The following is a 24,541-nucleotide window of genomic DNA, read 5'->3' as shown; positions in this document are numbered from 1 at the left end:
TGTCATTGTCAGCTGGAACCATCGATACTGTGCTGATCAATCGATGCAATTGCCACACCCCCGGAATTGTTCAGCAGCGTGCTGCAGGGTCGACGATTGTGCACCAGGGATCCCGGCGTGGTGCGATGGGGGCAATGTCCGCTTTGACCTGCGTGTGTGTGTTGCAGATCTTTCGTGGATCTGTGAGCTCCTCGCCACCCAAATAAAGGTTGATTTAAACCCGCCACTGATCGTAGATAGGGCCCACCCTGAATGTGTTCAAGCCGTCCGAGGTGTGGCTCTGTAAGCGGGGTCCCACGTTCCGCCAGCATAACGAGATGGGGGGGCACGATTATGGCCGAGAATTCCTGGCTGGAGTTTCGGAAAACGAGGCTACGTTGGCTGGGCCATGTAGCCCGCATGTCCAGCCACCGCTGGACATGTTGGCTGGGCCATGTAGCCCGCATGTCCAGACACCGCTGGACATGTTGGCTGGGCCATGTAGCCCGCATGTCCAGACACCGCTGGACATGTTGGCTGGGCCATGTAGCCCGCATGTCCAGACACCGCTGGACATGTTGGCTGGGCCATGTAGCCCGCATGTCCAGCCACCGCGAGCTGCTTGTTTGGCCGGATAGAGGGGCCTAAAGGGGCTCGGCACGGGCTAGAGACGAGGTGGGCTGCTACAGGAGGACGTGGTGCTGAGTGGACTTGCCAATGACTGATGCCAGCGGTGGCAGCATCGGCCTCCGTGGATGAGGCTTCGGGGAAAGACGCGACTGAGCAGTTGGGAGGCCAGCCGCTCTTCACGAACAACGGGAAGTGGAGGAGTGACCCTCACAATCAGTCGTCTCCCTCGCCTCCCTAGGTAGACTCGGCCTAAACGAGTCACAACTGTCGAGGTGTAATCGGTGTGGAATGTAACATTCGACGTTGCAGAGATAACCCACACACCACTCTCTCGTGCGCCGTGGCGGATTTAATCGGAGCTCGCTCACAGCACTTGCCCTAAAATCTGCCAAAGGCTATGCATCCTGACAAGTGTTTTTTTTACGTGTGTGCGTATGCTTGTGTGTGTCTGTGTGTATTTTGTGTGTGTGCGTATGCTTGTGTGTTTTTATGTGAATCTGTGTAGAGGTGCGTTTATATGTGTGTGTGTATAAATTTGTACATATTTGTGTGCACGTATATATTTGTGAATGGATGTGTATGTGTACAGTACTGGGTAATGTATGTTAACGTGGTTTTCAAAACGTAGGTGTATTTGTATGTGGATTTGTGTGTTTGTGTAAATGTGAGTGTATTGATGTGTGTCTGTATGTATGTAGGTATGAGAGGGTGTATGAATACGAGTGTATGTATGTGGCTAACAGCAAATGCCCCAACAGTCTGTTAAGCCTACACGGGGGAGCTTTGTCTCTTTTTGTATGCGAGTGTACGGGGAGCGGTGGCGCGGTGGTTAGCGTGCTGCTGCGACCGGGCGTGCCGGGTTTGATTTCCACTCATAGCCAATAACAGTGGCGAACATTTTAAGCAGTCCTGGGCCTCCCCCTAAGTCGACTCAGCCTCAAACGAGTACCCGGTGCAATGTGTAAGCATCGCCACTCGGGAGACAAAGGCGGCCAGGCGTGGTTTTGGCCACCCACCCCCTCGTGTGCCGTTTCGGCCTTCATAGGTGCTACTCGCTAACAGCTCTTGTCCTAACAGTCAGTTTAAGGCTATCTCATTTTTGTTGGATGTGCACGTATCTCCGCCTTTGTGTACGTCTGAAAGTGTGCGAGTGTAAGTGTCTGTACCCGTGCACATCGTGAATGCGCGTGGTGTGTGGTGCGACTCGTGCCACCCTCTCTCCGCGATGCTGTCACGCTGCTCGCCCAGTGCGCTCGCTCTCTCTCGTTGCTCAGAAGCGGCCACTTGAACCCCCCCACCCTCACACCTCGGTCTGCATGGCCCGATTGTAATCTCCGGCAGGCGGGCAGCGCGCCAGACGAGCCCCCACACTCGCCCCACACGACGCTCCGGGCGGGGTGTGTTGGCAGGTGGTTTCGCTGCGATAGCGAGAGAGAGAGGTTTTTTTTTTGCTTCGCCCTAAATGAAAACCGGCCCCCGGATTGTCAGTTCGAGTCAATTACAACGCCTTTTAAGTCGGGGCGAATGGTCCCCTTTGAAATCCATTTATCTCGTGAAATCACTCTCAAAAGGTGCGGCTGTATTTGTGTTGTGTGTGTGTTTGAGTCGTGGTTAATTCGAAACTTGAGGATTTGCAGCGCCATAAAACCGGCTTCAAGATTGCGAATTGTACCGCAGCCCATTTAATAAAAACAACGGCGGCGACACGTCAAGAGTAGGCGCAGCTCCAGCCAGTTGCTCACTCACCGCACTGCCGGCAGGAGACTCTCCAACGCAGAGAGCTTTAGAGACCACCCCTTCCCCACAAACGGGGGCATTTTGACCTACCTTTCCAAGCTGATCGGACGCCTTCGAGAAGGTGGCAGTACCCACACGTTACCCCACCACACGCGACCAGCCCATCGACTGTGATAGATCTATTTATTCTGCTGGCTGGGCATAGGCAGGGGGATTTAATAAACCTGCTCCGTTGTCTCAACTGGCACGCCGCGAGATCGAACCTTGACCTCTGGATTGCACGTCCTATGTTCTGACCAGTACAGCATCCAATGTATGTATGCTGAACTTCTTTCGCGCCGTACGTAGCCAACCGTGATAATCGGAGGTGCGGGATAATATACTAATAGGGTGTATCTCGCACAGCCGTCGTCTCAAGATCATTTTTTCAGGAGGTCCCTGCATTGAGATGTAGTCGAGTGAACGAGCGCTTGGCTTCATTTTGGAGGGAGCTGGAGAACCTCACCACGCCTGCGAGGGGGTAGCGCTCAAGGCTCTGCACAGATGGATCCGAGAATCCACTGCTATGCTATCATCTCCTGGCCCTCTCCATCCCCATGCCTGTAACACGTGGAGTTGTCACGCAGACGTCATTCATGGAACAACGGAGCGTAACTCGGCTTGGCTCGTGAGTTTTGATGAGACTGGGCACTCTGCGGATGATTTGGTAATTTGTACATCCAGTACTGTGCATCTACTTTGCTGATGAGTCCTAATATTGATGAAACCCTGACACAGTCGCCCTGTCGTCCTTTAAACACGCCGCGTGTTTTTTTTTGTTATGTCTCTTGAGCTGTGCACATGGCAAAACGGCCGTGTTTATTATTACGCTTTGTTTAGCCAGGAAAGCTTCACCGAGTCTTCTCGTGACTCTCTCCTTCAAGAGGGCCTCTGTCAAGCGTTCACAGTCGGGGCCCGGTGACCGCCATGCACATTCCAGGCAGAGTAATTTACACTGCGGGCGAAACGCGCTGCACGAAAAACGTCGCGATGTCATCCTGACGCCATCGAACCCCAAAAACAACAAACAAAAACTCTCTGACGGATAATACTGGTCGCGAAAGCCTACGCGTTGAACTGCCGAGAACGTTCGGTGATTCCCGTTGATATTCGAGGCTTGTGCCCCCTGTAACTGCGTCCTCCTCTTCCTCCTCCCTGCCACCACCACAGGGAGGAGTTTGCAGATCCAGTGCTACCAGTGCGAGGAGTTTCATCTCAGCGACTGCTCGGCGCCCGAGAACATCGCCAACTGCACCGTGAACGTGCAGAACGTGTGCCAGAAGGAGGTGATGGTCAGAAGCAACGGTACGCGACTTGTGCAAACGCCATTCCTGGGCAGTCACCCCCCTCCTGCCATGGGAATGTGGAATTTTAATAATTAGTAGAGGGCTATGGACGACCGTCGCCCCAGGCTTGTTTGAGCAAAGACACTGCTTGAATATAAATGTTTACTTTAGCCAGGTGGTGGTTGTGGTGGCTATGTACGCCTGTGATCCAACACTGTGGAGGCGACGAGAGCTGGTGGATCACACAAATGTTGTGATACTCCCCGTAGGTGTCTAGGAGCTGCCATACCGTGGCTTGCCAGGAGAATGTGGCACACGTATTCTCTCTGTATGCATTCATGTGTTGCCCCTGCATGCGTAGATTTTGTCCAGGTGCTCTGGTTTCCTCCCACGTGCATAGCAACTCATAAAATGTCCGATACCATCTTAACATATAGAGAACCACAGAGCTTCGAGGGGAATGTTGCACCGTTTCACTGCCTGGCTGTTGCCGTCCTGCGTGCTTGTCTGTGGTTTCTTCTCGTGTCTCCGAGTCGCTCTCTTGTCGAGAGAGAGCGGATACAAGTTAAATTATCATGATAATTATTATTATTCCTGAGCGCTCGTAAGTGTCGAGTTTGGATGGTTTGACCAACGACAAATGTCTAAACCTTCGTCGAGAGATAGCGACGCGCCCTCCTGCCGTAAGAGGCAGCGCTTCCAGCCTCCCCTCTCGCTCTGTCGCCCAGGGTGCCTCGTGACGAGCCACAGCCGCTACAACAAATCTGTCGGCATCTATGCGTCTAATTTCATACGGAGGCTTTCACGACCAATGTTACGATTCGTAATTGGTTTCTGTCGGGTTACGTCGTCGCGTCAATAAAATGTGTTTTTGTAAACCCTCTTCCACCCGACACGGCCAATTGATAAAAATGTCACGTGCATCAAACGTGGCCAAATCTATTTCTGCTTCAGTGGCAGCAGCAGCATCACCGGTGTTGTTTCTGGAGAGGAATCTCACAACAGAAATGCGCGCCGTGGATGTTACGGATGTCATGACATCATTCGAAAACGGAGTGGGCCATGTGCCGACGTCATGGCGCAAATTTGAAAGTTTACTTACAAACTGGGTGACGCACCACGTGCCAACATCGCCAACTGCCGGCAGACTCTACCCGTGCGTGCGCCTTGCTTCGTGATAGCCCTGCACGATAAGGAATGGCGCCAATACCAAACGCGCTAAATTCTTATTATTGTCTCAGCTCCCGTGCACGTCGAGGCGTTGCGGAGATGAATGAGCGATCCGTGCGGTTGTGGCGATGAGGCTGCGCTTGCATGGAGCGGGGCGGGCTGCGCTCTATCTCGCTGCTGCCGGAGCCCGCAGCGCTAAAGGAGATGGACCCACATATTTCACTCGGGTCGCTCGCCGGCGCGCCATTAGCGGCTCCGCGCGCGCGTCCGAGGTGACAAGGCGACTTACGCGCGTCGTCCGGAAGCCTTTTATTTGTTTTAAACCTCCGCGAGTCGCTCTCTCAAGTTACCGGAGCAAATGCAAGGAAGCTGACAAAAAACTACGAAATAAAAATGTATGTTTGTGTGTGTGCTGTTAAGAGAGCCATTGCCCGAAATGTAACCTCGAGGTGTTCTTCCCCCACAGTTTTATTGACAAACGCGTTGACTTTCTATTCCTTTATGCTCGTGCAGCACTGCCAACGCAGCAGCATCGCCAAATAATGTGTTTATAAATGTACGAAGTGACTGGTGTTTGGCCAGACATCCCAATGCTGACATTACCTGCAAATAACTCAAGTGGGATTACGCAGAGCAGCGCCATCGTGCCCTACTGCAGAAACAGAGTCTCGAGACTACGCAGTTAAGCACTCCTGGGTAAACGCGCGTAATGACAGAATGCCATTTTAGACAGAATGCCATTTTATTTCGAGAGGTATAGGGGGGTCGGCCAGCATGCGTGAAGGTGACTGCGGAGCAGCGGAATCCACGAGTGTACGGCACTTCTATGCCCCCATGTCTACTCCAACCGCCCTCGCCAAACCCATGCCGACCAACACGCTGAAGAACGGTCAACACCCCCCAGGGCCTGAAGCGGCGTGGAGATGCCCTTCATCCCGCAGCGGAGTGACACAAGCGCTGTACGTGTACACACACTGAAGAGGACGCGCACAAAAGCCGGCACGAATTGTAACCGCTGGCCGCTTCACCGACACGTGTGACCCGCTGCTACTCGCAAGGCTCAAACGCCCCGGACAACGGACACACTGCCACTGCTGCTGCTGCTGCTATAGCGGCTTGTATACGTGCACCGTACGTGGGACTTTTTTTGTACCGTACGTAGCCAACCGTGCTAATCGAAGGCGTGAAGGTGCTAATGGATCCAATCCGTACTCGAGAACTTGCCAGGGTGCAGAAGGTTTTCCTGATGAGGAATTCTTCATTATGCAAAAAAATCCTCAGCGTCATTGTGCAAAAAAAGGTAATAATATGTTAGCAGGCAATTCGTCCCCTTCATAAATCTGTCGCTGCGCATGAAAAATAAAATCCACAAATATTTTATTTTTCTAACTTCATCATCGTTGCCTTGGTGGAGGCAAATTGGTCCAGGTGTCGATTGCACTGAATCACTGCAAATTTAATTACGCACTCCCAAAATAACCATGGGGCCGATTGGGTTGTAGAAAGAATACTTTTACATTTTTTAGTTTAGTTTCATTTATTTTCTGAAACTGAGTTTCATTTGCAAGAGTGACCTGGGGCATGAGTCTACGGGGAGGGACAGTGGCTGCTACTCTGTGTGTACAATCCCGATGGAGTAATTTACGGACCCCCCCCCCCCCCCCCATGCCGACACACAATGTCCGACGCTTGCAAATAATGTCAAGGGGATTTTTCCGCCCACTGTGAAGAAAGACGGTGCGTCGGATCGTCATGGTTACTACACATACCGCAGTATTGACCAGGGCAGCCTGCCGGATTCGAACGGTCACTGCCCCCGAAACGGATATATGAAGGAGACATATTATCCGATTATCTATTTTTCTCATTAATTTCCGGTTACTGGGTGGGAATACACAAGGCTTAATGTCTCACTCAGTATATGTTGGAAAAACACTGTTTGGAGGAGGGAATATGACCCTATCAATAATAAGTCTATATTATTGTACCCTATATTTATGCGATGTCACGAGCATTTTTTGTAACCGCAGTAATATTTCAAAAATGTGAATGGATAAATAATTCCCGGAACAGCTTTCCAATCCGTTCCGGCTGAAATTAAGCGTTGGGTGAACGCGCGTATATTTTCAGTGGGATGCATCATTATTTTAGTATTTCATTCTTGATGACGGTGGGGAAGGAGGGGAACCCCATCTCACATTAATCACTGATGAAACGATAGTATCTCAATTACTCCAACGTGGCAGGAGTCTGTGGATGGGTTTTCATATCTCAAGGTTTACCGAGGCGAGTGCAAAAGTCGGCGAAGGAACTGGACACGTCTCTCTTGTTCATTGTCACCACCAGCAAGAGCAGCAGCAGCGGAAGAATCATCATCAGCAGCAGCAGACTAATGATCAATATCAGCAGAAGCATCAGCAGCAGAATTATAGTCATCTTCACCGTCATCCTCAGTTAACAGCAGCAGCAGTATCACAATCATCATCAGTAACAAAACCATCATCATAATCAGCAGCAGTAAAATCATCATGAGCAGAAACATTACCACCATCCACGGTAACCGCGGCGAACAGTAGAATGATTATGAGTAGAATGATTATGAGTAGAATGCACATTTCACAGCCGAGGGCGCGATCAGCATGCCCTCCACAACACATTCGCTTCTCTGAAAAACACGTGCTTGTTCAATAGATCATACAGCACGTGCTTGTTCAATAGAACATACAGCACGTGCTTGTTCAATAGAACATACAGCACGTGCTTGTTCAATAGAACATACAGCACGTGCTTGTTCAATAGAACATACAGCACGTGCTTGTTCAATAGAACATACAGCACGTGCTTGTTCAATAGAACATACAGCACGTGCTTGTTCAATAGAACATACAGCACGTGCTTGTTCAATAGAACATACAGCACGTGCTTGTTCAATAGAACATACAGCACGTGCTTGTTCAATAGAACATACAGGACGTGCTTGTTCAATAGAACATACAGCACGTGCTTGTTCAATAGAACATACAGCACGTGCTTGTTCAATAGAACATACAGCACGTGCTTGTTCAATAGAACATACAGCACGTGCTTGTTCAATAGAACATACAGCACGTGCGCGACCGTTGCGAGCGCTTGATGAAAAACAAACAATCAATGAAAGTAAAAAAAGGGGAAGTTTTAACGACATCTGCAGCACAAGATGACAGCAGCACCAGCAACACAAACCCCCAACGGCGGCATCGCCTTAGCCGCAGCAATAACAATCGCTTCTCCGGCGCGCGCGCCTCCTCGCGCCGTGCCATCATCACTTATATTTTCATTAGTTCCACCGCGAGCCACCATATACATCCACGCATAGCCGATTTATTAGACGCGCCCGACGGATGAGATTTAACACGAAGAGGTGAAATATTGTTGACGGGCAACGGGGACCTGCCACATTCGTAATCCAGATCTGCCCTACGAGGTGTGGGGAGAGGGGAGGGTGGTGGTGGCCGTGGCGGTGGCTTCAGTGGTTGTGGTGGTGCGGGTGGTGGTGATGGTAGGGGTTGCAGTGGTGGTTGTGGTGGTAATGTGCGCCGTGTCGGCCTTCATAGGTGCTCGCTAACAGCACTTGTCCCAACGGGTCTGTCTTTGGTGGTGGCAGAGAGTTAGAGCGGTCATGGTGGTGGTGGTTGTAATGGGTCTGGCCATTGTGGTGGAGATGATAACGATTGTGGTAGTGGTGGTAATAGTAGTGTTGCTAGTATTGGTGGTAATGGTGGTATGTTAGTGGTGGTGTGGCATTAGTGGTTAAGCATGTACGTAGAACTTATTTCACACCGTACGTAGCCAACCATGCTAATCGGAGGTGCGGGGGAAGGGCAACACATATTTTTTTTCAATGTAAATGTAAAAGTGGCATAGCTCACAGTTCACAGTTGCTTTCCTAATATTGTAAGGAAGAGCGTTCCAAACGGCCGCAGAAGTGCATCTGAAAGCGCCGTGCAATGCGGTGACCGCCGCCTTTGTTCGACGATTAGCCAAAATCCGCTGCTGCGAGGGTGACCGGAGTTCACGTGATGATGGTTTACGTTCCTTGACGAGATCGGCGAGGTATTGTGGTTCATCTGTGGCAAGCACTTTGTGTGTAACGAGTGCGACCTTCCGATGTATTCGTTCAGCAACCGGAAGCCAATGCAGCTCAGCGAGCACCGGATGGACTCGGTCGGTGGTCGTGTTGCTCATGGGAGCAATAGTCGCGTGGGCCGATGGTGACCGCAGCGCTAGTGTGCCCACTCGTCTACAAGAACCGTACCGCACGTCTACAAGAACCGTACTGCACGTCTACAAGAACCGTACTGCACGTCTACAAGAACCGTACTGCACATCTACAAGAATCGTACTGCACGTCTACAAGAATCGTACTGCACGTCTACAAGAATCGTACTGCACGTCTACAAGAATCGTACTGCACGTCTACAAGAACCGTACTGCACGTCTACAAGAACCGTACTGCACGTCTACAAGAACCGTACTGCACATCTACAAGAATCGTACTGCACGTCTACAAGAATCGTACTGCACGTCTACAAGAATCGTACTGCACGTCTACAAGAACCGTACTGCACGTCTACAAGAATCGTACTGCACGTCTACAAGAATCGTACTGCACGTCTACAAGAATCGTACTGCACGTCTACAAGAATCGTACTGCACGTCTACAAGAATCGTACTGCACGTCTACAAGAATCGTACTGCACGTCTACAAGAATCGTACTGCACGTCTACAAGAACCGTACTGCACGTCTACAAGAACCGTACTGCACGTCTACAAGAATCGTACTGCATGTCTACAAGAACCGTACTGCACGACTACAAGAACCGTACTGCACGTCTACAAGAACCGTACTGCACGTCTACAAGAATCGTACTGCACGTCTACAAGAATCGTACTGCACGTCTACAAGAATCGTACTGCACGTCTACAAGAATCGTACTGCACGTCTACAAGAACCGTACTGCACGTCTACAAGAACCGTACTGCACGTCTACAAGAATCGTACTGCACGTCTACAAGAATCGTACTGCACGTCTACAAGAATCGTACTGCACGTCTACAAGAATCGTACTGCACGTCTACAAGAACCGTACTGCACGTCTACAAGAACCGTACTGCACGTCTACAAGAACCGTACTGCACGACTACAAGAATCGTACTGCACGTCTACAAGAATCGTACTGCACGTCTACAAGAACCGTACTGCACGTCTACAAGAACCGTACTGCACGTCTACAAGAATCGTACTGCACGTCTACAAGAACCGTACTGCACGTCTACAAGAACCGTACTGCACGTCTACAAGAATCGTACTGCACGTCTACAAGAATCGTACTGCACGTCTACAAGAATCGTACTGCACGTCTACAAGAATCGTACTGCACGTCTACAAGAATCGTACTGCACGTCTACAAGAATCGTACTGCACGTCTACAAGAATCGTACTGCACGTCTACAAGAATCGTACTGCACGTCTACAAGAATCGTACTGCACGTCTACAAGAACCGTACTGCACGTCTACAAGAACCGTACTGCACGTCTACAAGAACCGTACTGCTCGTCTACAAGAACCGTACTGCACGTCTACAAGAACCGTACTGCACGTCTACAAGAATCGTACTGCACGTCTACAAGAATCGTACTGCACGTCTACAAGAACCGTACTGCACGTCTACAAGAATCGTACTGCACGTCTACAAGAATCGTACTGCACGTCTACAAGAACCGTACTGCACGTCTACAAGAACCGTACTGCACGTCTACAAGAACCGTACTGCACGTCTACAAGAATCGTACTGCACGTCTACAAGAACCGTACTGCACGTCTACAAGAACCGTACTGCACGTCTACAAGAACCGTACTGCACGTCTACAAGAACCGTACTGCACGTCTACAAGAACCGTACTGCACGTCTACAAGAATCGTACTGCACGTCTACAAGAACCGTACTGCACGTCTACAAGAACCGTACTGCACGTCTACAAGAATCGTACTGCACGTCTACAAGAACCGTACTGCACGTCTACAAGAACCGTACTGCACGTCTACAAGAACCGTACTGCACGTCTACAAGAACCGTACTGCACGTCTACAAGAATCGTACTGCACGTCTACAAGAACCGTACTGCACGTCTACAAGAACCGTACTGCACGTCTACAAGAACCGTACTGCACGTCTACAAGAATCGTACTGCACGTCTACAAGAACCGTACTGCACGTCTACAAGAATCGTACTGCACGTCTACAAGAATCGTACTGCACGTCTACAAGAACCGTACTGCACGTCTACAAGAACCGTACTGCACTCTACAAGAATCTGCACAATTCCTCTGCATCCACCTTGCCGATGGTCACGTGCAGCGGTCTCAACAGACCCAGATCGACACCGTCTACGATGCGCAGTCCCACGGCGACCTGCTGCTGTCACCGCCGCGTGGACGCCTCGTGCGATCGGTTCAGCGCAGTCTCGGGGTCTCCGGCTCCGAAGACCCGGAGCGCGTTACCGGCTCGCGTTCGGGGATCCATCGCTGAGCCCTGAGTCAGTTTTGCAAGAGACTTTAAAACGGTGTCGTTCCAAAGAGCTCACCGCGTGTGATTAATGCGCATTCGCGATGGACCGGCCTCCTGAGAGGACGCAATCAGGGATGCTCACACTGACTTGCGAAAAGTCACGCTGGTCCTAGTCGCAGTGTTCGCTACTCGTACTGAGCCGTGGCGGTGGCAGCAGTGGCGGCCGCGCTGCTCGCGACAGCTCGGGCCGTGTTGATGAAGATGAAGATGATGATGGCCCATTCTCCCCGGCACTGCGCGCTCGCACCTTGCACCGCGAGCGAGCGAGCGTCTCGCCGGGCTCTGCCGACGGCGCTAATTGAAACACGGCCTCCTGGGAAGGGTAATTCTCGTATGCAGAGAGCCTCTGAAGGCGCTCTCTCCCTCTCTCTCCGTCTCTTTGTCTGTATCTCTCTGTCTCCCTCTCTCTCTGCCCGCTGTGGGGCTTTAGGGGCCATCCATTTAGCAAAAATCTGTCAAATCTTGACCCCTCCCCCCCTCCCTGTACGCACGCGCACTTTTTACATCCCCCCCCCCCCCCACCTGCGTACGTTCGCCTGACCCCCCCCCCCCCGCATCCTCTAGAACGGCCGATATTTAATCCGCGCATAAACGATCAAGGATTAATACTATTAACGTGTTTAAGCAAACAGATTGTCCACCGCCGGACAATATAACTAATTTGAAGGCCAATGTAGACAAATTATTATCGAGGCTTCACTCCCCCCCCCCCCCCCCGCGTTTCCTATGCGTAACCCAAGTGCGTACGCACTTGGGTTAACCCCCCTCCCCCCTCCATGCGTACGGTCTAAGTGGCTGGCCCCTTACCCCACATGCCCCGCCGAGCTGCTTAGCAATCTGGGTAACGACCGAGCGCGTGCACGTGGCTGCCAGGGCTGCCGTGAAGGCACTAGAGGCCAATGTTGTGCCTAGGCTTTCGCCGACAGTGTATTATGATTCATCATCAGGAATAAAAAGCTGACGAACTATTGTTTTAATTTTGGCAGGTAAGGCCCACTGAGCTATATAGTTGTTTTTCAGAATCGACCTGGCCACAAATGATAACGCAACTACGTGGCTTATCATGTGGAAATGTATAGAAGGCAAATCGCTCTGAATGTGGAGGGGAAACCCGGAAGACCAGGGAAAAAAATCCATGCATCAGGGTCGGGATCCAACCCACGACCATTATGAGTCGTAAAATACATTTAAAATCTGATTTTTAAACTGCCATTTGCTACGTACGCTACGAAAGAAGTTCAACATCTATACATACGAGATATTATGTTTTCGATGCAACGGAAAAAAAACCCATTAGAAACGTCGCAGTGACGGTCGACACAAACACAAGTGGAGCACCGCTCCGCATCCAACGCCGGCATCTGTTGGCGAAGTCGATTTGCGGAGGCCTGCGAAGGGACTGCGACCAGACGGATGTGGTCACTTGGCCGACGGGACGGAGATCGTTCCAGTGGGGACACCCTGAGGGCAGGTGAAGCGAGCGGACACGCTGCAACCCGTTGAAGTGGCTTCCAAAATCTCCGAGGCGATGGTGGCAATGTCGAAATAATAATTTCTGAACACTGATTATGATCATAATCATTATCATCGTAAGCCATGATCGTTCCCCTGCTGGATGAAGCCCCCCCCTCCCCGCCCCCACCCAAAGCCGTTGCCATCTATCCGGATCCTGCGATACAACAATCCTCCACACGAGCTGCTGATGATGCCGCTAATGCTCAAAGTAAATGATGCAAATCATTTTTCCCATGACAGCCTTACCGAGCCTCAAGCTCCTATTGTCAGGAGGGGTCTGGATCTGGTTAGGGGCGGGGGGGGTCGGCATTTTGGCCAATTCCTCGTTCAAGAAGTGTTTTCCGCGTGAGAGGAAACGGCAGCACCCGGCCGCGAAGCGTCGGGGACAAGGCCAGGGTGGTGCCTGAGTGGGCGTGCCCCTGTGGGGGAGGGGGGGGGGTGTGAAGGGACGAGAGGTGAGGAGGTTGAGACGTCTGGAGATGTAGTTTGTGAACGTGGATTTCCTGTGTTTGTGCAACGCCGAGCGAGACGATCACTTCCACAGAGGAAGCGAGGCGATGGGTCTAGCGCACAACAAAACAGACAAAGACAAAGCTCCCCCGTATAGCTGTGCATCCTGTTGGGGGCAAGTGCCGGTAGCGAGCACCTATGAAGACTTCGCACCTAGGGAGTGGTGTGGCCAGCATCATACCCGTCCGCCTTTGTCTCCCCAGTGCTGAACTTTGCACAAAGCGCACCGCGTGCTTGTTCAGGGCCGAGTCGACCGAGTGGAGTGCCCAGAAGCTGTTCAGACATCACTCGCCACTGACGGTGGACGTGTCGGTCGGACGTAGCCGGAGAAATCTCCCCATGCGTAACACAAGGGAGGAACAGAGGCCCACACAGATGGTGCCCTGTGCTCTCCTGCCACCTGGTCGCGCGCGTAGCACTGGAGAGGTGCCCCAACCACACTCATCATCGGCGATGACATTCATGACGACGATCATGGCAATGCCGATGTGCGTTACAGCATCGCCAGTGGGATTACCGGTGTGTGGGGAGCTCGTGGAGTGCCGGTGGGGTTTTCAAACCTCAACGACAATTTCCAAGGCTCTGCAGCTATCACTTACACACGCCACGCGGTCATTATACAGTACGTGACACCGGAACTGCCACTAGAGGAATGGAAGGGGAAAAAAGGCACAGGATGACTGGAGAAGACCGATGGTTGATTATTGATGAGGACCGAGCCTGAGTGTGCCGCTGAGCGTTATCGTTCAATTGTGACAAATGTGTCATTGGAGCTCGTTTTACGGGTGTGTGCCCACGTGCGTGTGTGGGGGTGTGTGTGGGGGTCTGTGTGGGTGGGTGGGGGTGTGTGGGGGGGGGTGTGGGTGGGTGTGTGGGTGGGTGGGGATGTGTGTGTGTGGGTGTGTGCGTGTGTGTGTGTGTGTGGGGGGGATGTGTGTGGGTGGGGGTGTGTGTGTGGGTGTGTGTGTGTGGGTGTGTGTGTGCGTGTGTGTGTAGGGGGTGTGTGTGGGTGTGTGTGCGGGTGTGTGTGTGCGTGTGTGTGTGGGTTTGTGTGTGCGTGTGTGTGCGTGTGTGTGTGTGCGTGTGTGCGTGTGTGTGGGTGTGTGTGTGCGTGTGTGTGTGCGTGTGTGTGTGCGTGTGTGTGTGCGCGTGTGTGTGTGCGTGTGTGTGTGTGCGTGTGTGTGTGTGTGTGCGTGTGTGTGGGTGTGTGTGTGCGTGTGTGTGTGCGTGTGCGTGTGGGGAGCGGTGGCGTAGTGGTCGGCGCGCTGGGCTGCGAACCTGGCGTCCCCAGTTCGATTCCCGCTCACGACCGACAATAGTGAATAATATCGTAACCGATCCTAGACGTCCCCTAGGTAACCTCAGACTAAAATGAATACCTGGTGTGGTGTGTAAATGATCAACATTGGGGAGACAAAGGTGACCAGGCGTGGTGCTTGCTGGCCACATCACCCCCTCGCTGTGCCTGCCTAAATAGCTGTTCGCAAACAGCACTTGCTCCAACAGTCTGTCAAGGCTATACGGTGGATCTTTGTCTTTGTGTGTTTATAGCTTTTTTTCATGTATCTATTGCATTGGACCCTAACCTACGCGATGGCTATCACATATTAAGTTCAGATTTGTCGCTCTACAGACCACGGCGGAATGGTAATTGCGGGAGTGGGAAATCACCACAGGCTGCGATATATATGTGTTTGTGTGTACATGTATATCGATTATCTGAACCGACCTTGGGCCTCCCCTCGGTCGACTCAGACTCAGATGAGTACCTGGTGTGGTGTCTAAACATAACTAAGAGGGAGACAAAGGCGGCCGGGCGTGGTTATGGCCAACCTCCTCGTCGTGTGCCGTGCCAAACTTCACTCGTCCACTTACACACTCGCCCACTTACACACTCGCCCACTTACACACTCGCTCACTTACACACTCGCTCACTTATACACTCGTCCACTTACACACTCGTCCACGTGCACACTCGTCCATGTGCACACTCGCTCACTTACACACTCGCTCACTTACACACTCGCTCACTTACACACTCGCTCACTTACACACTCGCTCACTTACACACTCGTCCACGTGCACACTCGTCCACGTGAACACTCGTCCACTTACACACTCGCTCACTTACACACTCGCTCACTTACACACTCGCCCACTTACACACTCGTACACGGCTGCAGCAACGCATTACCCAGTGCATTCCGCTATCCCCTTTTAAAACAATTGCAACCGCCAATCGGCCAAAAAAGAACCCATTAGCAGGCATCTGGGGACCCAACTTTTAAAAGTGTGGGGCAGCCCTGATCAGTATGGTCGTTGGCTCGGGCTAGGAATAGGACCAGGACAAGTGGCTGGTCGGATGGGGTTAGGGATCGGGCTCGAGTTGAATCGGCTCACACAATCTCCCTGTCGCGGCGCGTTGGCCTCTTCGCATTCCTCCGCACGCGTCGTTTCTGCCGTCATGCGTAAGCGGCGTGTGTGTCGGCCATCAGCAATAGTAACAAATCGATGGGTCGTTTGGGATTAATTGTGATGTATGCGACAGTGCTCAGAGTGCGAACGATGGGTCACGTTGCGGTTAAACGTGCGGATCTGTTGAATTCGGGACGCAGAGGTCGTTTGCTCTGGCAATCTTCCGACGAACCCACCTCGAGACCGGCTGACTGGGGTCCCAGTTTTGTGGGTGCTCGTCACGATGCTCCAATTTGCTCCCACGTGCAAGGCTGACGCGAGACGGGAATTCAGCAAATAGGGCACTCAACCAAATCTTTTCCTGTCGATATTAGGAAGCCACTGGAGCCACTCACCTTTAAATGATGCACATTGAAAACTAATTTATTTTGGAACCGCGTTGTGCGTGTTCGTTTGTTGTTCTTCCCCACACCTCCGATGAGCACGGTTGGCTACGTACGGTGCAAAAGAAGTTCAACACACATACATCTGTGTGGACTCTTGAGTGTGTACTATTGTCTCCAGGTACTCTGGTTTCCTATGCTCAGCAACTGCGTTGAAATAATGCAGCCGTAATGATTGCGCAATGATAATGATGATGTGTGCACTTCAGCAGCCTGTTCAGACCGTTCACAGATTCACAGCAGATCTGCCCAGTTAATTCAATTGTCCCGTTCATTCACTTTCCCTGTCCATTCACTTCCCCCGTTCATTCACTTTCCCCGTCCATTCACTTTCCCCGTCCATTCACTTGCACCATTCATTCACCGCACATTGTTTTAAGTGTGGGGCAGGTCACAAAAAGGTCAGGTCACGGTTGCGCTGACAACTGGCGTGGGGTGAGAACCCGCGTGCGGTTAGTGAGCGGCGGTCTCAGTGATCCGTGAGCTCCTGTCTGGACGCGCGCTCACTCGAGTCGAGTTGTAAAAGTTGTCTTCAACTGGGATCACTACAAGCCCGAGGTCGCCACTGCATTCTCTGCCCCGCGCCACCGCTTGCAAATTAATATCGGTTGTAATTAACGTGTTAGTTGTAATGAACGTGTTGATTAACACCGAGCGGCGCCTTTTTATTTCCAAAACACGTTCAGGCCTGCGAGCGGACATTGAGAGGAGGGGACGAGCGGTTTCCCACTCCGACGTCACGCGCAAAGACTTTGGTAGAACGAGCAGTGGAGACGGGGGTGCTGATGTTTTTGTGAGTGGCATTAGTTGCCCCCACATCTTATATATAATTATATTCATACTTGTATTTTTGCAGTGCCAAATTGTGGCTACGTTTGCCTCCAAGTGAAAAAAAGTCAGCCGTTTACCGTCTAACAGTTTCACGCCTGGATATCTGCACGGCAGACGTATTTCACAACGCCACGGCGATTTGCTCCAAAAACTACAACGAAATGGGGACATTCTCCAGCAAGTAAACTGGTTTCTGAGTATTTATTTGTCTCACTTAGTAAAAACATTGTCGTTCTAAAGGACAGCGAATGGATCCGCTTGCCGCTGAAACACCTGGTTGCCTGTACATTTACCCCGTGTGTGTGTGTGTGTTTGTCTGTGTGTATGGGGAGTTCGATTCCCGCTCAAGGCCAACACCAGTGACGATTATCTCAACCGGTCCTGGGCCTCCCCTATGTCGACTCAGCCTCAAAATGAGTACCCGGTGCGGTGTGTAAATATCGCCACTGGGGAGACAAAGGCGGTCGGGCGTGGTGCTAGCCACCCTCGTGTGCTGTGCCGGCTTTCATAGGAGCTCGCTAACAGCACTTGCCCCATCAGTTTGTTAAGGTTATACGGGGGATATTTGTCTTTGTGTATACAGCGAGTTGAAGGGCCTCTCTCATCTTTGCAGGTGTAGGGCACTTTGGGCACTCGCTCCAAATATTCCAATTCACGGCTTTCCTGAAAAAGAGTCTGAAGACTGAGTGAGGCCTTCGGGGGGAAATAAATGGCATTATTATTATTATCATCATCATTATCCACTGTGGCTATAATCCTCCATGTTTTTACGCTATTACCTCTTAAACTTTTCAAAGCCACCTTGGCAGTCACGCTCAACCTTCTCGCTCCACCTGCTCTCAAGGTGTTCCTTTTGGAACGATCCCTGGACATCTGTCCCAAGGAGCTCTGCAGCTCATCAGATTCCTCCAGTACAAATAGTCTGATTCTGTCTGCCAACAGTCACCGGATTGCATACATCTGGCTGCCATCCCTTTGCTGATGCATCTCGAAATCGACTTAGAACAATGACAGTTACTCAAAGTACAACAACAAAACAATACTTTGTTGTACACCTGCGAATCCGTTCTTGTTTGTGGAGCTTACACGAGCGTGGTTCGTCATGGAGTTCATCCCTAGTCCCTGCAGGCCAGATCCAACCACAGACCTGTGGTGCTGACGATGAGCTATGAAAGGACTGCGAACTTTGACCTCGGTAATAAGTGCCCGAAAGTGTTAACCTTGCTTATCTTAGGATGTTTAGAGGTTTGTAAACTCTCTTTACATTCATCTCAATTTTTGTTGTTGAACTTTGCTCCGTGTGCGTCAACTGCTGTGCCGGCCTTAATAGTTGCTCGCTAACAGTACTTGCCCCAACAGCATGTTGAGGCTATACATGTGACCTCTATCTTTTTCGTGTATGTTTCAGAAATATGTGTGACTATAAGGACTATGTAAAAGTGCGTGTGTTTGTCTGGAATCTTTGGAGGGAACTTGAACAGTGACATGTCATTGGCATCTCCTTATGGTTCATGAGCTCAGCGCTAACGAACGGAGCCCTCGTGTCTCTGCGTGTGCGCTTTGTCCGAAACACTCCGCACGCACCGATCCTGGCGCACACACGCACGTCTCCACGCACGCGCCCGTGCACGCGCCGACACCCACGCACGCACACGCAGGCACGTTCTACCGCAAGTCGTGCGCGTCGTCGGCCGCGTGCCTCATCGCCTCGGCGGGCTACCAGACGTTCTGCGTGCCGGGCCGCATGGGCTCCGTGTGCATCAGCTGCTGCGGCACGGCGCTCTGCAACGGGCCCAGGCCGGCGCGCCGCCGCAACTCGGCCTGGCGCTCGGCCCCCCCGCCCGGCGCCGTCGCGGTGCTGCTCCTGCAGCTGCTGCTGCTGCAGGAGCAGCTGCAGCTGCTGCCCGTCCTGCTGCCGCTGCTGCCGTCGCCGCCGCTGCCGCGCCTCTAGCAGGGACGCACGCGGCTCGTGGACGCGCGCGGATCGCGAAGCGCACGTGGTCACGCTCTCTTCGGGTACATGACGATCTCTGTTGTGCCACGGTGTGTGTGTGTGTTGTGTGGCAAAAGTTGGCACAGTAGGGGGTACAGCTGGTGCATCTACCGGTCGTCTCAGTCTGTCAACCTATGGCACCTGGGTTTGTCTCGTGACCTCCTGTCAGGCGAGCCTTCGACACTTCACGTGGCCTCAAAGTGCACCTGGCCTGGCACAGGCGTTGTGGTGACGTCACCGCCGTGGCGGCTGTTGTTGTGCGTTAGTGGGTACGTGGGTGCGTGGGAGCGGTAGTGCAGTGGTGAGCGCTCTGCGCTACAAACCTGGCGACCCGAGTTCGATTACCGCTCATGGCCACCACCGATGACGATTATCTCAACTGGTACTGGGCCTCCCCTATGTCGACTCAGACTTAAATGATTACTGTACCTTGTACGGCTTGTAAGCATCAGCACTGGGCAGACAGAGGCACCCAGGCGTGGTGCTGGCCACCCACCCCCTCGTGTGCCGTGCCGGCCGTCATGGGTGCTCGCTCACAGCACTTGCCCCTAAAGTCTGTTAAAGGCTTTGGATCCTTGGTTTGGGAAACCAACTGACGTTTATTGGTTTAAGCGGGTGAGAACCCAACAGACTAGGATAGTCTCTTTTGCAAGAGTGACCTGAGCCATTGTGTGTTCGGTAATTTACGCAATGTGGCAAAAATCCGATACAAACGGGGCATCCGTCGGCATGAGGAATTGGGCCCCGATTATTTGTCTCTCTCAGTAAAAGTGTACAGGCGGTGCAACTGCACCGGCTTTCACGAGCCAGAGATTCTACGAGGAGAGGGGAAATGGGACAGGAGGGCCCCCGGTTAATTTCCTACAGCAGTGCCAGCCACGTTACGGCACTTGGTAATACATCGTCGTTCTAAAGGACAGTGAATGTGCCTGCGTGTCTGTAACGCACTTGCTTGTGCACGCGTTGACTCCCTGTGTGTGTGCGCATGTGTGTGTGTGAGTCTAGGGGAGCGGTGGCCAAATGGTTCCTTGGACTGTGCTTCGCACCTGGTGATCAGAGTTCGATCTTCGGCCACGGCTCACGTCAGTGGCAAGTGAAGGAAGAACCTGCCCTAGGTCAACTCAGCTTGACAGAATTGCCTGGTGAAGCGTGCATACAACGGCACTAGGAAGACAAAGGTGGCTGGGCATTGTCCTGGCCACACCACCCCACCGCGCGCTGTGTTGGCCTTAATAGGTGCTCGCTAACAGCACTTCCCCCAATGGGATCTTTGTGTGTGTGTATGCATTGTACAACTCTAAAATGCTGGTGCCAGTTTTGTTCATGTTGTCAAATGTGGCCTCCAAACAATATTTCAGATCATGAATTTCCCTGTCCCCTCTTTGTTCTGAAGGACGGCCACAAACTGAAATGTTAGCCTGAGCATATTATATATTTTTGTCTTATGAGGCAGACGGTGGTGAGATATTTTTGATTTGTGTGTACATATATATACCCATATGCATTTAGGCCACTGTGCTGAGGTCGTGAGTCCCAGGACTCAATTCCTGTCTATTCACAACGAGTTTTGAACTGAACTTGGCGTCGACCCCCCCCCTAGATCAACTCAGCCTAAAATCAGTACCTGGTGCGACGTTTGAAAAACATAGATGTCAGGACAGGGGAGGTAGAGGTGGCCGGACAATGTGTGATATCAGCCTCACCACCCCATGGTGTGGCTCGCCTCAATGGTCGCTCAGGCCTATCGGTCTACAAGGGTCAACGCCTCTGTCCTAGGTAAAATGTAAATGCACGTGGCATGTATGTAGCAACATTGCACATACACGCACACGTGTGCACGGTTGCAGAGGCGCTTCTCTGCCATGTAAAGTTAACCGGCAATAGGCAGCTGCATATATAGCGGCTGCCAATAGGTTCGCTATTAAACATTCTGCCATACTCCAATATACACCACAGTTAAACGGTGATATATAAATACAATTATACTTTTAAAACCTATCTACAAATACTAACATACATACAGGGAATGCTGAGGATACTATGGTAAAATAGGGTAAGTAACTTGGAAGTATGGGATAGAGTATGGAAGGAAGGTGCGGTAGATGTCATTGGGAAGTGGAGGTTGCGATGGGTGGGACACGGCTTGCGTACGGGTGGAAGAGGGGGGGGGGCAGGTTACGGAGGCAGGCATTGGAGTGACGCCCGCAGGTGGCCGATCACGGGGAAGCCCTGCAGCCCGACGGTGTTGACGGTGTAGTAAGCTGTGTCGACTGCGCAAGAAGGCAAGTTCGTGCGTGCGGGTGACGGTGATGAGACGGCGAACTTCAAGGTTGGGTGTCAACTCTGCAACAACCGCAGGATCGATCAGAAATGGGAAGCGATGGCCTGATGCGGTGGCATCAACGACACTGATGACCTCTTGACCTTGGACAGACTTGACCACTTGCTCTGCTCGGTATTATTATTATGAGAAGTAAATATATTTAGAGATGTATTTACTTGTATATTTTTGAACTGTGGAAACCTCGTGGGTGACGCATGACTACATCTGCTTAGGATTCGCCGGTTCGAATCCAGCCCATAGCTCCGTCAAATGGCAAAACAGAGAAGCTAACGAAAATTGAAAGGGCCCTACCTGGCCACGATTGGAGGGGACAAAAAAAATCTTCATTGGTGAAGCAGTATCCAACCAAACTCTATCCCCACCCCTAACCTTACACTAGCCCTGGCACTAGCCCATTGGTAATCCTAACACTCACCCAACCCCTGGCACGTCATTCTTCCCCTTTTGTTCGCAATCCCATCGGAGCGGACCTCGAAAGTGACGCTATGTGTGTGTAATCGCTGTGCATTGTCCACTGAGGGATTTTGGCAGGCGATAGACTCGTAGACAATCTTGTGTTGCGCTCACGGATGATCCTTCTGTAGCAATCTGCGGCAAGACAATGCGTGTCATGTGAATGCTAATATTAATGTTTTTCACTCTGTGGGCACTTTTTAAGCGGCTGGCGCCGTCATCCCACCATCAACATTGGCTCGCCAACGGCATTCATAGTGGCCGCTCAATTAATGGTCAAATAGCCACGCATATGAGATGACGTCGCTCCTGGCATACTCACACACCGACCCACGCGCTCGACTGACTCTCGCCTCAATCAAGATCGAGGAATTCCGATCGCCGTCAGGGTCGGAGGGGGGGGGGGGAGAAGGAACCAGCAGCCACTGGAAGAGCCCGGTGCCACGTGACCCACGTGAAGAACGCAACGCCACAGCACTTCGCAGGAGAGGCCATGCGGTCGCAAGCGCCGTCATTCCGGATTTCCGAAATTCGGTAGCTACGCGCGCTCCCACCATTCGGTGCTGAGTGTCGGAGACAATTGGGTTGGTTTTGGTGCAATATGAAAAACAACAATCCCTAGGTTTGCATCGGGCTTCATGTATGTGCAGGACACACCTGCATGCACAGCCTGGGTGTCGTGTTGCCCACTCACAACGCGGAAAGACATTTCGCCATTCTGCTTCGACGGCGTTCCCTCCAGCGTCCGTAGTCACAACGCGCGGCCCGCGAGAGCAGCGTCCGCGTGTCGCGGTGTGAACGGCGACTCGGTGGCCTGGCACTGATTCATTTTTTGTTTGCGGGGATGACCAAAGCACGCCACCCGCCCACTGTGAAGCAGACGTTAAAGAACCGATGATGGCATCATTCACAAACGTAGACCATCATGTGCCTGTGCCGTTGTCCAAATGGAAATTATATTTATAAATTGCAGAGCTTGCAATTACAATATTTCAATAACTGCCTCTGAGTGACTGCAGTAGCCAAGATTTTGTTTTTGTAACAGAGGTATTGTCGGGTTGGTTTCGCATGGTTAACCAACGGTGATGATGATGTTGGTGGTGGTGATTCCCGCAAAAGCTGAAGGATATTGATTTGTATTTTACCGAGGGACACCGATCCGATATCTCGCACACCCCCACTGCCACGTCTCCACTGCCACCGGCAAACAGAGCCGTGCCCACCGTGTTAAGGGGAGTCAATGCGTCACGCTGCAATGGAGCCACGCGATTAGACCCAGCAAGGCCACGGGTGGACCGAGCCCACTTGCACCAATTCCGCGAAAATCGGCCTCGCTCTGCCCCGGTGGTCATGGGGACGTGGTATCAGATTTCAAAGAACAGACCAGGAGGAGCATTTGTGTGAGAGGGCACTTGATGTGTGGTTGAACCTGGCACCAATCCACGCTTCACTTAGCTTCATGGTTCATGGTCAAACCTGTCCGGGACAGAGCTATAGCAAGACAATACTAATGATAATAATACCTGTATACGTCTCTGTGTGTGGTGGATGAGAGTGCAGAGTTTTGGCCCTTTGAAGTGCAATGCCTGCCTCGCGGCCAAACTTCATCGTTTAATTTTTGACGGTGAGGCCGCTGCGGGCAACACCACCACCACCCAGACCAACGTTTGCCTACGACTCGCCAACACTCGAGCATTGAATGGAAAAAATAAACCCCCTCCACCACTACCCCCACCACCTTCACGATGCTTTGTCTGTGTGTGATTTTTATTTGCACACCCACCGCGCCATTAACACCGCACCGTCAAGTAAAGACGCAATCACATGGCCGGAAACCAAGCGGCTCTCATCACGACGACGTTACACGCCTTCGGCTGAGCGCCGGATTCATTTGTCGAGGTGGAAACTTTTCAACTGTTTTCAGGCCCATCGGCTGAGAATGGTACCCTTTTATATGTTTTGTTTAGGAGAGTATCAGATTCTCGTCGATGCATTAAGCGATTGAATTCCCCACTTACCTAGGGCAATTATTGAATTCAAAACTCTTAAACAAAATGATGGCATAACGAGGCGAACAAGAGGAGCTCGCATTGCCAGCTGCCTCGCTTGCGCGGAAAAACTCGCGACGAGTAATGAAAGGCGCGCAGAGGAGCACGCTCGGATTCACACCGACAAGCGCACTAGCACACAGCGCAGCACGCGGAGCTAGGAATAAACACACAGCGGAGACACGGTGCCGACTCTGGGGGACAGCATGTGGACCCCGGCGGGACACGTCATGGCCGCAAGGAACGGTGGCCAACGGACGAGACTGGTGATGGAATGGCAGCCCAAAGTGGGGAACGTGGGTCCCCAGGAGGGGACGGTCGGCTGTGGACGCGCAGCGATGAGATCGGCTCGAGCGGAGGGACGAGATGGATTCGTGACAGCGCAAGACCGCATCGGGGTGGTAGCAGCGAGTGGAGGCCGTGATCCATCAGTGGTTTGACAACAGCTGATGATTACCTCTTGTGCCCCTCTATAATTCATGAGCCCAGCTCCTACCTTCATTTCTATGATCCTATCTCCAACAATTAAGAGCTTCTG

General features: G+C 51.9%; 1 protein-coding gene across 2 annotated transcripts in view; it reads left to right on the top strand.

Annotated features, from left to right (window-relative positions):
• The window catches only part of LYPD1 (LY6/PLAUR domain containing 1), a 30,955-nt gene extending 7,195 nt beyond the window's left edge, over nt 1-23,760 (top strand). Inside the window, exons 3-5 of one of the 2 annotated variants that reach the window (XM_061557703.1) lie at nt 3,556-3,690; nt 18,824-19,181; nt 20,164-23,760. In XM_061557703.1, coding sequence (XP_061413687.1) covers nt 3,556-3,690; nt 18,824-19,116 — 428 coding nt within the window. In that variant the 3' untranslated portion in view covers nt 19,117-19,181; nt 20,164-23,760. The remainder of the gene's footprint in view (nt 1-3,555; nt 3,691-18,823; nt 19,182-20,163) is intronic. The other variant, XM_061557704.1, reaches the window with a different exon arrangement.
• The last annotated feature ends 781 nt before the right edge of the window (nt 23,761-24,541 follow it).

This window comes from Lethenteron reissneri, chromosome 23 (assembly GCF_015708825.2).
Source record: "Lethenteron reissneri isolate LAM-NWPU_2019-01 chromosome 23, ASM1570882v1, whole genome shotgun sequence".
Classification (NCBI taxonomy): Eukaryota; Metazoa; Chordata; class Hyperoartia; order Petromyzontiformes; family Petromyzontidae; genus Lethenteron; species Lethenteron reissneri.
The sequence above is the reverse complement of the archived record's forward strand: the minus strand, read 5'-3'. Positions and strand labels throughout refer to the sequence as shown.